Below are 12,124 nucleotides of genomic sequence, written 5' to 3'. Positions count from 1 at the left end.
TATTCAAGCCTCACTGCGGGCAACACTCAATTTTTCAAAATTCTTAAAATTTCAAATTTCTTTCCGAGTTTAATTCTAAAAATGTCTAAAATCTAAAGCTAAAGTTTAAGGAGTCTTAGAAATTGAAATCTTGCATAAATTGGTGTTGTAATGACTATCGATCAAATTTAATGCAAATCTAAAATATTTGAATTCTCAAATTGGACATTGTACCTATATTATGCCTTATGAAAGTTCTTTGAAATACTTCAAATAAATTGAAATTTGGGGAATATTAATTATTAATACCTATTGCAGGGCTCTACATTGTGAGTGAAACAGTCGCATTTGTGAGTGATTTTTCAAAGTGGCGACTAGAAATAATGAAACGCTTATCTGTCGGCGATTGCATTTCTTTCACTGTCAATCTTCCAAAGCTCACTACTGAGTGAAAAATATCTTTTCAAGTTTTTTTTTTAATAAAACGAATAAAGTTAAATTATTTAAACAATAAAAGTTTAATATAACAATATACTCTTTTTTAAAAATTTTTTTTTTTAAACGAAGGCTGTTTAAAAAAACATTTGAAGAAATTAGAATGTTTATACCTTCAAGTATCAACATATAATTTAGACATATTTAGAATTAAACTTATTAAAAAAATACAAAAAAAAACTTTATTATGTACATCACAGAACGAAAATGTCATATTTCAAAAAGCATGTGGTTTTGGCTAGTAACTTTTCAATTTGGCTAGTACACGAAAGTATTTAGTTGTCGCAGGTCAACTAAAGATAAATTTGTCCATAGATCCCTGTATTGGGAATAGTATTAATACCTGTTGGGGAATATTTATTATCAATACCTATTGTTAAAATTTCACAAAAATCAGTGGATCCAAATTTTCATGAATGGCTTCCAACCCTTTTGGTTTTCTTCTTCTATATTATTATATATATAAAAGCCAAACGTCTGTGTGTATGTATATATGTTTGTTTGTAACGCTAAAACTTTTGAAAGACGGAACCAAACTTGACAAATTTGGTATCATATCGAAGCCCCATCACCCGGATGACAAATATCGAAATTTCACGTCAAACGGACCACTAGAAGTTGGTCAACTGATCAGTTATCTTCGAGGGGGGCCCCAAAAAAACTTGTCATTATCTATATATATAAAAGACAAATGTTTGTTTGTAACGCTAAAACTTGAGATGAAAGATTCCTCTCCTCTAAGAATAAAACATATGTTCAATATCTGCTTTTGTTTTTTCATTGTTTATACGGTCCCGAGCAACGCCGGGTAGCCCTGCTAGTCATTGTATAAAACTAAAAAAAAATTCACATTACCCAACTTTATACTTTACAGCTATATTCCAAAATTCATAATGATCGATTAATTAGTTTAAGAGTGAATCCTATACAAATATAAACATATACGCTTACCAGACTTTATATAGAGTTAAGTATATTTTCAAAATGTTTAAAAAGAAATCGAGTTTTCCTGTTGCAGATGTTGGTTGAAATACATTTTCCAATCCAAATGTCACATGTTTTTCAGATGTTTTATTATTGAGGCGGCAGCACAGAATTGTTGGAAAGCTTGTTGGCGCTTTACCCCGGGCACCTCAACAGAATAATCAACTTGGTTTACCATTGCAGTTGTCTCCAGAAGAAGTCACAGTCATTGTTGAAAAAGGTTTGGGTTGTTTACTGATAATTTTTTCATTATAGATATAAAATAAAAACAATGTCAATATTTTGAAAAAAAAGTTTCATTGCATCACAAATTTATTTTGCTTCTTTAACATCAAAGCCACCTTTAGAGTTGCCTGCATTGGCTACAAAATGAGTTATAGGAGATGCAAAAAAGTTAATTGATCAATTCTGTTAAATCCAGAGTTATGGAGCTCGTTTTTCAGAAGTTTAGAGATAACAAATAGGGTACTAGACAAATGTAAGACTTCTATTCTAACTAGTGTTAGGATGATTAATCGGCAACTAGAAATATAAACACTTTATCAGGCATCGGAATCAGCAAAAATGTGTGCGTTTACCGATATCTAAAAACAATTCTTTTAATTGAATTTTTTGTTTTTGTCTAAAACAAAATTTTTATTGCTCATACAAATGACGAAATTATAAATAATTATTAATTTTAAATTACCAGTAAAAACTAAAATCTATAGATCACACTCCACAAGTGTATTTGTATGTTTGCAAAAAGAATATGGGCACTTGGCTTCTTCCAGTAATCTGAAAATTTAATAATGATAAAAGAAGAAACAAAACAATTCTCTAGCTAAAAGAATCGGAGTCAGTAATTGTATCAGAATCGAAAAAATATTAGAATCAATCCATCACTAATTCCAACCATTATTAATGGACCAGATGTGATTTCCTCAGAATCTGACAAAGCCAAAGTTTTTGCAGCAAACTTTGCTTCCAATTCCACCTTTTGTGACCAAGGCTGTCTATTTTCGGAATTTTCACATATAACTGAAAATTCTCTAAGAATGAACTTGGCCAAATATATGTTAGTTTGGAAGTCAATTTCTAAAAGCTGTCCAACGTATGTCAACATGTAAAATGGAGATTAAACCAAATATGATGATGTATGAGGTCTTGCTAAATTTATCAAGAATGTTGATGCCAGCAAGGCAGCTATTCCTGACAACATTCAAGTCATTGTCCTTAAGAATCTGTTAATGTAATTTGCTCCTATCTTTACAAAGCTATTCAATCCTTGTTAAAAGGAGAAATACTTTTTATCTCCTTGGAACACTGTGTTGGTCTGCTCAGTATTTAAAAATACTACTGGCCATTTTTTTTTTTTTTTTTTTTGTCTCTGTAGAGACCGATCAGGCTCCTGTGTCTCATCAGTAGGCTGTCTCAATCTGTGATAACTAAAGAAGTCATCAATCCCCTCAGCAAAAGTAACCTATTTAATTACAAACAATATGGATTTCATACTGCAAGACCAACTGCTGACATGCTGATTGTAATGCTGCATGAGATCAGTGAATCTTTTAGTTTTTAGGGCAATAAGTCTCAAAATATCAAAGACCCTTTATAGGATTTTTGCAAAGGGTTGCTTCACATGGAATATCTGGCAATGTCTTCTGAACCATCAAATTCTTTCTCTTTGATAAATCTATAAATATAGTTGTAGATGAGCAGAAGTTTGAAGCACATAGTAGCAATGCTGGTGTATTTCAAGGATTTATTTGGGATTCAACCTCTTACTGATCTTCTTGTACTACCAAATCAGGCTGTTTGAGGATACTGGCTTCCTCACCTAAAATGCACCAAACATTGTTTATTTCCTTTCTCTTTGTAAAATATCTACTTCCTCTTTCTTACAGAAGGGACATTGTGAATCTGTCTCTGTTTTAACGTTACTTTTATCATAAGTGATTGACAGAGCTCCAATCTATGGCACTCTTCCCTGTAAAATGTTTCCAACAAATACTCATCTGGCCACAATAACCATGAACAATTTCCCCCACTCTGTATTTGTGTCTAAAACTAAATGAAAATTCCATGAGCAGAGTTTCTTTCCTAGAATTGTCGATCTGTGGAACACAATACTCTGGGATTGCTTCCCAGCTGACTGTAACATGTCATTTTCAAATTTAATGTAAATAAGTTCCTGTTGAGCTATCCTCTTAAATAATTTAGCCCTACCCAAGTTCCGCCATTACTGATCATGTTGTCTCACTATCTACCTAACACTTATTAAACCTTATCCTAGAGTGACCTCCAGGACTTGATAAATAGTACCCCCCCCCACCTACCAGTAAAACAAACACAAAAAACTCAATCATATTCTACAAAAACAAAAATAAGAATTTTCTTCTACAAAAAAAAAAACAAAAAAACTAAATAGCAGCAGTGAATATTTGAAGATATAAAAAACTTGATGCATAAAAACTTTTCCAAAATTACTGGTTCTGACATTAAATAACCTAAAATGAGTTGATATAAAACAAAAACAAAACCACCAAACTTTAATGATCTTCATTGATTATCTTCCACGTCATAATCCAAGATCATTTGTTGACATCTATGGAAATGACACAACTGTCTATGGCAGCACTTGGAAGAACATTGGTGATCAAGATTTTGCTGATTCTTTTCTGATCTCAAGCATATAAAATCTTACTCTTAACACATCTGAAACAAAGCTGCTCTTCACCACCAATGCTTAGATGCTTGCTTAGTGCCAGTTAAGATAAATTGGTTTTCTTCTTGAGGATGCTTCTTTTTTTGATAATTTCCAAGAACTGACTTTTATTCCTAATCTAAAAATAAAAAAAAAAACAAGTGAAGCATGCATGGCCCCCATGAGTGCACAGAGAACGAGGCATAAAAAAAATGAGTAAGTTCAGCCCCCCCCCTCCCCATACACACCATTTAGCCCCCAAAGTCCCCAGATGATGTCAAATCCTGGTAAAAAAAATCCCTAATTAATTCATTGCTTAGCTTAGTGTAAATGTGATTGGATCATTCTTCTGCTCCAGAAAGTATTTGACTTGTAATGTAACCACTTTTTTCTATATAAGATCAATGGGTACATGAGATTGACATTCAAAACAGAATGTAATAAAACAATTATCTTTAGGCAATAAAAATGTTGATTTTTTTTTTTTTTTTTTTTTTTTAATATTAAATGAGAAACCATTTGGAGTTAAAATTTACTTAGTATTACACATGTAATATGAAGAAAAGCATATTTGAAATGTGTCATGCTAGAATAATCAAAATTTTAACAAAATGGAGTCTTATGGGACTGGAAGTGTTGTTGTATTGTTCATGGAGCCATGTTTTTTTTGTGTTTTTTTTTCTTTAGTGTTGCTTTAAAAAATACACTTATTTTATTCAAATTTTTGAAAAGGCTGTTTAGATTGTGGATTTCATCATTTATCGATCAATGGTACAAAAAAATTGATAAAATTGTATACACTTTGGAAAAATCAACAAAATGCTGTGTTTATGATTTGTCCACTTCAAAAATTTTAAATATATTCCTTTGTCAATACTTCCAGGTATCGCAGAGTTATTCAAAGAAAGAATCCCTAGACGAGCATCAAACGATGAAGCCAAGGCATTTGCGGAACACAGGCATCACTCCTACATACAACAGGTAATCAAGTATTTATTTTATAAGAACACTAGCTGTACCTTGCCACGCGTTGCTGTGGCTCAATTTGGTGTAATGGAAAATTCTAATAAAAAGAGAAAATGCATGTTTCTTATATTCTTAGTACAGCAATCCACTCCAAAAAGTAAAGTAAAGTAAAAAAAAAAAAAAAAAAAAAAGGGGGGGGGCAAAAATGAAAAAAAATGGTACTCTTGCAGAATTGGATCCTGATCCTCGGGATTACTGTCAATCATGGCTTGGGCTCGACCAACAATCAGTGGATAAAGCTGAATGTAGCAAAAATGTTGAAACGCTAAATGATTTTTTTTTTTTTTGTTTTCTGTATACAAAAATGTGAGTTAGTAATTAATATTTGAGTGATGGGGGGGGGTTACTATACATAGATTCGAAAAAGTTGTACAAAAACAAATAAATGAAAGCAATGGTAAGGTAAGTTAAGTTTCTACCTAACTGGATAATTGTTTAGTGTTTTTATATAATGTAAAATGTTTAATCGGCTGGAAAAACAGAAATGGTTGCAGACTCTGTTGAATATGTTGTTTGGGAAAGTAAGTTGAAAACTAAAAACTATACAATACAGTGTCAAAAACCCACCAAATATGTTACCATGACATAGGCTGACATAATCGGTGGGTTTGTGAAAGTATTTTGTTTAGTTTTATAGTTTTAACTCACTTTCTCAAACTAAACGGAATCAACAGTGTCCGCCACCATTTGTATGTTTCAAATACACAGATAAACACTGTTTTTCGAGCCGACTAAACATTACATTAAATGAAAAGGGTTTGTATTACTAAACACAGATACAAAGAAGTTGTCAAAAAATAAATATATAACAAATAAATGTTATCAAAGGCAAGAAAAGTAAATGTTCTCCCTAACTGGATAATATTTTAGTGTTTTTATGTAATGTATAATGTTTAATCGGTTCAAAAACATGCAGTGTTTATCGGTATATTTGAAAAATACAAATAGCGGCAGACTGTATCGAACACGTTAAGTCAAGGAAATTTTTGAGAAAATGAGTTTAAACTAAAGAACTATACAAAATACTGTTAAGAACTCACTCAATATATGTTACTGTGACGTAGGCTGACATATAACCAGTGGTTTTAAACTTTTGCTCGCTACAGGTGACGACTTTTAAGAGTCCCTTTTAGTGATTACCTGGTTTGAGGATATTATACAACTAAACGACAAATCTGTAACAAAAATCCGGTATTATTTTACTTTACGGCCCGTCTCATGTTAGTATATAACGAAATATTTTATTATAGATTTCAGTGTACTAAAAACGAATCTGCAAACTGTTTCCGTCGCAAAAAGAAAGTTTTCATGATATGAAGAAATTACTTTTTCGAAAAGTGGGTGATCACTTTTCTATGTAAATTTAACATAAAATGAGCACCCACTTTCTGGCCACCTGAGAGAGGGGCATTTTCTTGTGTGTGGGGGTGTTTTGGCGGCCGCGGCTCCAACCAATTTAAACAGGTAATTTTAAAGGATTTTCCAAGGGTAGAAAGAGTCTCCCCTCAAAAAAAAATCGTGACCACAAAGTGGGTGATCATTTTACGTTAAATTATTATGGAAAAGTGATCCTTCACTTTTTTAAACTAACATTTCTTCATATCTTGGAAACTACTAGTTTGCCTTAATTATAAATGTTATTTTCGTTTTCAGCGACCCCAAAAACCTATAAGAGTGGTAATTTTAAAGAAATTTTCGAGGGTGGAGTAATTCTTCATATTTACCTTTTTTTTTTTTTTTTTTTTTTTTCCCCAATAACATAAGAAATTAAGAATTAGACAAATTTATTTTAGGTAGGCATCGCCAGGAAAGTTTTTAAAAATAAAAGATTAAGATAAACAAATGGTGCTAGTGCACTTACCGATCCGCGCTATTTTTTAAATCGTATTTCCAAGTATAATTAAAGTTTTATGATATGTTTTTTTTTATTCAATTGTAAGGTTAAAGTACAAAAAAAGATATATATATATATATAATTTAAAAAATAGGGATTTTTTTTTTTTTTTTTTTTTACCCATCTATTAATTAGATAGTTAAATGTTGTAATTCGAAAATCGTCAACGTTTGGTGCACGTGAAAGGCTCATTTCTACCGGAAATGAAATGGCGGACAGTCTCGCAGTTATGAAAAATGTTTTTATTTTATTTAATATATTTTTATAATTTGCGATCTTAATGATCTTAATTTATTTTAATAACATGCAAACATTCCTTGACTTTACAGATAAATTTTCTGAAAATTTCAATTAAATTGGTAATGTAGAAATATGGTTCTATCGACTTTGAACGAACCAAGAATTACATTTTTATATATATAGATTACTTTATGTTCACTTTTTAACTTTTTAAAATAACAAACATCATCTGTAAGCTTACTTTTACTTTTTTATTTCCTTTTTGTAATTTTATTTTTTCATTTTATTTTTACTTTTTTTATTTCCCTTTTTATTTTTACTTTTATATTTCCCTTTTTATTTTTATTTTTACTTTTTTATTTCCTTTTTTAATTTAATTTTATTTTTTATATTCATATTATTTTTATTTTTACTTTTTATTTCCTTTTTTATTTTATTTTTACTTTTTTATTTCCTTTTTTATTTTAATTTTGTTTTTTATATTTATGTTATTTTTACTTTTTATTTCCTTTTTTATTTTATTTTTAATTTTTATTTCCTTTTTTTTTTTTTTTAATCCATTTGTCTTTTGCTGTAACCATTCAGTTTTTTGTAAGAGATTTATTTTCTATTTTTTCAGATTCCATTGTGTAAAAGAGAAAGGGAAATGGACATTCATCGGAATTTATCAAACATTGCAAAAGACAGAAAAGCTAAACGTAATCGACTCTTAGAAGAACAGAAACAGCTCGGAATGGAAGTGGATGATGCAGAATTTGAGAAAGAAATCGAAGTCAAAATCGATGAGATTGATATTCCTCCGATCAAAGAAAGTAGTTCAGTTGTCCAACTCTTTACAGGTTTGTAGCATTTCATTTGACTTGCTTGCCAGTGTAGCAGAAACAGTGTAGAGAAAGATTGATTGCAATATCCTTAGGAGCCATTAAACATATTTTCTCAAGATGTATCGCAAGAAATGACCTGGTTTTCCATACTCCTGCCAATGATGTTTATAAAAAAAGGTTTATTTAAAAAGAGAGGTAGTCATATAAAACATCAGAGCAACACATTTCAGCACTTGTGAATAGGTACAACTTTTTGGTTTCATTTTTTATTAAAATCTAGCGGCTGAGCGGCGTCGGCACACACAACGCTGAGTCAAACACAAAATCGAGTACACTCAACATCATCTTACCATCAACGCTTACCTTCTGAACTCGGAGTGCACAAAACAAAATTACTAAAAAAGCAAAAATACCCTAAGTAAACATTGGATAAAATGATGGTTAAACATTGGATAAAATGATGGTTAAACGTTGGATAAAATGATGGTTAAACGTTGGATAAAATGATGGTTAAACGTTGGATAAAATGATGGTTAAACGTTGGATAAAATGATGGTTAAACGTTGGATAAAATGATGGTTAAATGTTGGATAAAATGATGGTTAAACGTTGGATAAAATGATGGTTAAACGTTGGATAAAATGATGGTTAAACGTTGGATAAAATGATGGTTAAAATTATTGCACACTTGCCAGGATTCGAACCTGGAATCTTCTGATCCGTTGTCAGATACGTTATCTATTGCGCCACAAGTCCTGTCCGTATGCCGAAAGATGTTACCGCAATTGTATACAGACAGTGCTAAATTCCATTGACATGGGCAGGTAACTTTTCGACATTTGCACGAAACGGCACAAAAACCCTCATTTCAGACTATTTGTGTGACTCGACGTTGTTCGTTATGGACCATATATAGATCAGAACAATCTAGGGACTCACACCTTTCAGGGGAAAAAAAAAAATTTTTCAATTTGGTGCATCCATTCGACAGTTTTATTGGTATATATACACACACATAAATAAATAAACATTTAGAATTTTATTAATAGTATAGATAAAAAAAATCTCTATTTTTGTTTAAAAAAAAACAAACTATTTTATTCATAAGTTTCTTACACATTTATTGAATTAAAATAAATATAACGAAAACTCTACAATCATATTTTATTAAAAACTAGTGGCGTTGCTCGGGACCGTATAAACAATGAGAAAATTGAAGTTGATTTTGAATATAATTGTTATTGTTATTCTTTGGAGAGAAGAATTTTTAATATCTATGTATCATTTGCTATTTCGAGCAAAAGAATATTTTACCTACCCTAGGACGGCTATTACACATGTATGAAATAATTGTACCTTCCCTAGGACAGGTAATTTACAGAATGTATATGAAATAATTTTACCTTTTTGGGAGGGGTAATTTACAACACATATTTAAAATATGTTTACCTACCTTCGGACAGGTAATTTATATATATATATGGAAGAATTTAACATACTCTCGACAGGTATTGTACAAGATATATGAAATAATTTCTCTTTCCACCAAGGCTACCATAATTTTAAGAAAATTGAAATCATTTTTAGAAGATCGATCATTAGGATTTCCAAATTAATATATAAATACATTGTGTTGGTTAATGAGTTCGCAACCCTTGCTTCGTCATAAATTTCAACATTACTGCGTTTCTTTCCTCCCTCACTATTGGCACTATTATCGTAAGAAAAATTATGTCATTTTTGGAAGATGTCTCAGCAGGATTTTAAAATTAATGCATAAATACATTGGCAAAGTTAAGTGATTAGACAACCCTTGCTTCATTATCAAATTCTACATTACTCTGTTTCATTTTTTCACCACTACCAACAACAAAATTTTTTGGAAAAAAGGTGTCATTTTCGGAAGATTACTCAGCAGGCTTTACAAACAAACATGTTGAGAAGCTTAGTGATTAGGCAACCCTTGCTTCACTACAAAATTCCATATTACTTTGTTCTTTCCCTCCCTACTATTAACACCATCATTTTAAGTGAAATGATATCATTTCTTGACCATAACTCAGCAGGTTTTCCAAATAATTATGTAAATGCATTGATGCGAATGATCATTAGGTAACTTTTACTTTACCAGAATTTTTAATATTAATGTAGTTCTCCTCGCTTCCTACCACAACCACCAACAACACATTAGTAAGAGAAACAATGTCATTTCCGGAATATGATTCCATAGTTATTCTATATTTTTGGAATATGACATTGTGGAAGATTGTATTCTGACCTCAAAATGGACATTACTCCCTCCAGCCACACCCCAAAAGTGAAGGTTTGTTAATTGCTAGACTCCAGAGCACGTTAAAAAGCAACATAATCATGTGTATTTCTACTCACTACTACAACTGTGACGTCATTCCCCGAAGTTAACATTGAAAATTCAGAAAAATATTGTTAACCACCTACAAAAACTGATAAATTGTCTGGGCCAATTATTTCATTACAAACAGACCAATCAATTAACTCACATTTTAACCCACATTATAGCTTTCCCCCTTACGAAAATAATAACTTTGATATATTGTCTGAGTTGATTGTTTTATTACAAACACATCCAAGAATTATGAAAAAGTATGAAATGAGAGTTAATTGATGGATATGTTACTAATTTTGACAACCATTTTTCATAATTTTAAACACATTTTTGCTCCCCCCAGCCTTACGAAAAAAAAAACACTTTGATATATTGTCTAGGCTTAATCTTTCATTACAAACACACTAATCAATTAACTCTCATTTCATCATTTTTCATAATTCTTGAATATGTTACTAATTTTGACAATCATTTTTCATAAATTTAACCAACATTATTGCGCTTTTCTTACAAAAAAAAAAAAACTTTTATATATTGTCTAATTTGATTATTTCAAAACCCCAATAAATTAACTCACATTTCATCATTTTTCATAATTCTTAGATATGTTACTAATTTCGACAATCACTTTTATACTTTTAACCCACATTATGCCCCCCCCCCTTACAAAAATAACTTTGATATATTGTCTGGGTTGATTATTTCACTACAAACACACCAACCAACTAACTAACTAACATTTAATTATTTTTTATAATTCTTGGATATGTTACTAATTTCAACAATCAGTTTTCATAATTTTAACCAACATTATCGCCCCCCCCCCTTACGAAAATAATAACTTTGATATATTGTCTGGGTCGATTAATTCACATTTCATCATTTTTCATAATTCTTGGCTATGTTACTAATTTCAGCAATCATTTTTCATAATTTTAACCCACATTATGGCCACCCCTTAGGAAAAATATGACTTATATATATTGTCTGGGCCGATTATTTCATTACAAACACACCAATCAATTAACTCACATTTCATAATTTTTCATAATTCTTGGATATGTTACTAATTTTGACAATCATTTTTTTATAATTTCCACCCACATTATCGCTCCACCCCGCCTTACGAAAATAATAACTTTGTAATATTGTCTGGGTTGATTATTTTATTACAAACACACCAATCGATTAATTCACATTTCATCATTTTCATAATTCTTGAATATGTTACTAATTTCGACAATTTTATTGATATTTTTAACCCACATTATCACCTCCTCCCTTACTAACATAATAACTTTGATATAGTGTCTGGACCGATTATTTCATTACAAATAGACCAATCAATTAACTCACATTTCATCATTTTTCACTAATTTCGATAATAATTTTTCATAATTGTAACCCATATTATCGACCTCCCTTTACGAAAATAATAACTTCGATATATTGTCTAGGCTGATTATTTCATTACAAACACACCAATCGATTAATTCACATTTCATCATTTTTCATAATTCTTGGATATGTTACTAATTTTGACAATTATTTTTCATAATTTTAACCCATATTATAGCCATCCTCCCTATACGAAAATTATAACTTTGATATATTGTCTGGTTTGATTATTT

General features: G+C 30.6%; 1 protein-coding gene across 2 annotated transcripts in view; it reads left to right on the top strand.

Annotated features, from left to right (window-relative positions):
* The window catches only part of LOC145243432 (tRNA-splicing endonuclease subunit Sen34-like), a 66,840-nt gene that overhangs the window by 28,517 nt on the left and 26,199 nt on the right, over positions 1-12,124 (top strand). For both annotated transcript variants that reach the window (XM_080106320.1, XM_080106319.1), the window contains 3 exons: positions 1,541-1,678; positions 5,028-5,125; positions 7,924-8,143. In XM_080106320.1, coding sequence (XP_079962446.1) covers positions 1,541-1,678; positions 5,028-5,125; positions 7,924-8,143 — 456 coding nt within the window. The remainder of the gene's footprint in view (positions 1-1,540; positions 1,679-5,027; positions 5,126-7,923; positions 8,144-12,124) is intronic.

The sequence above is a fragment of the Euprymna scolopes genome, chromosome 22 (genome assembly GCF_053919585.1).
Source record: "Euprymna scolopes isolate OS-2025 chromosome 22, ASM5391958v1, whole genome shotgun sequence".
Taxonomy (NCBI): domain Eukaryota; kingdom Metazoa; phylum Mollusca; class Cephalopoda; order Sepiida; family Sepiolidae; genus Euprymna; species Euprymna scolopes.
This window is presented reverse-complemented; position numbering and strand designations above follow the sequence as displayed.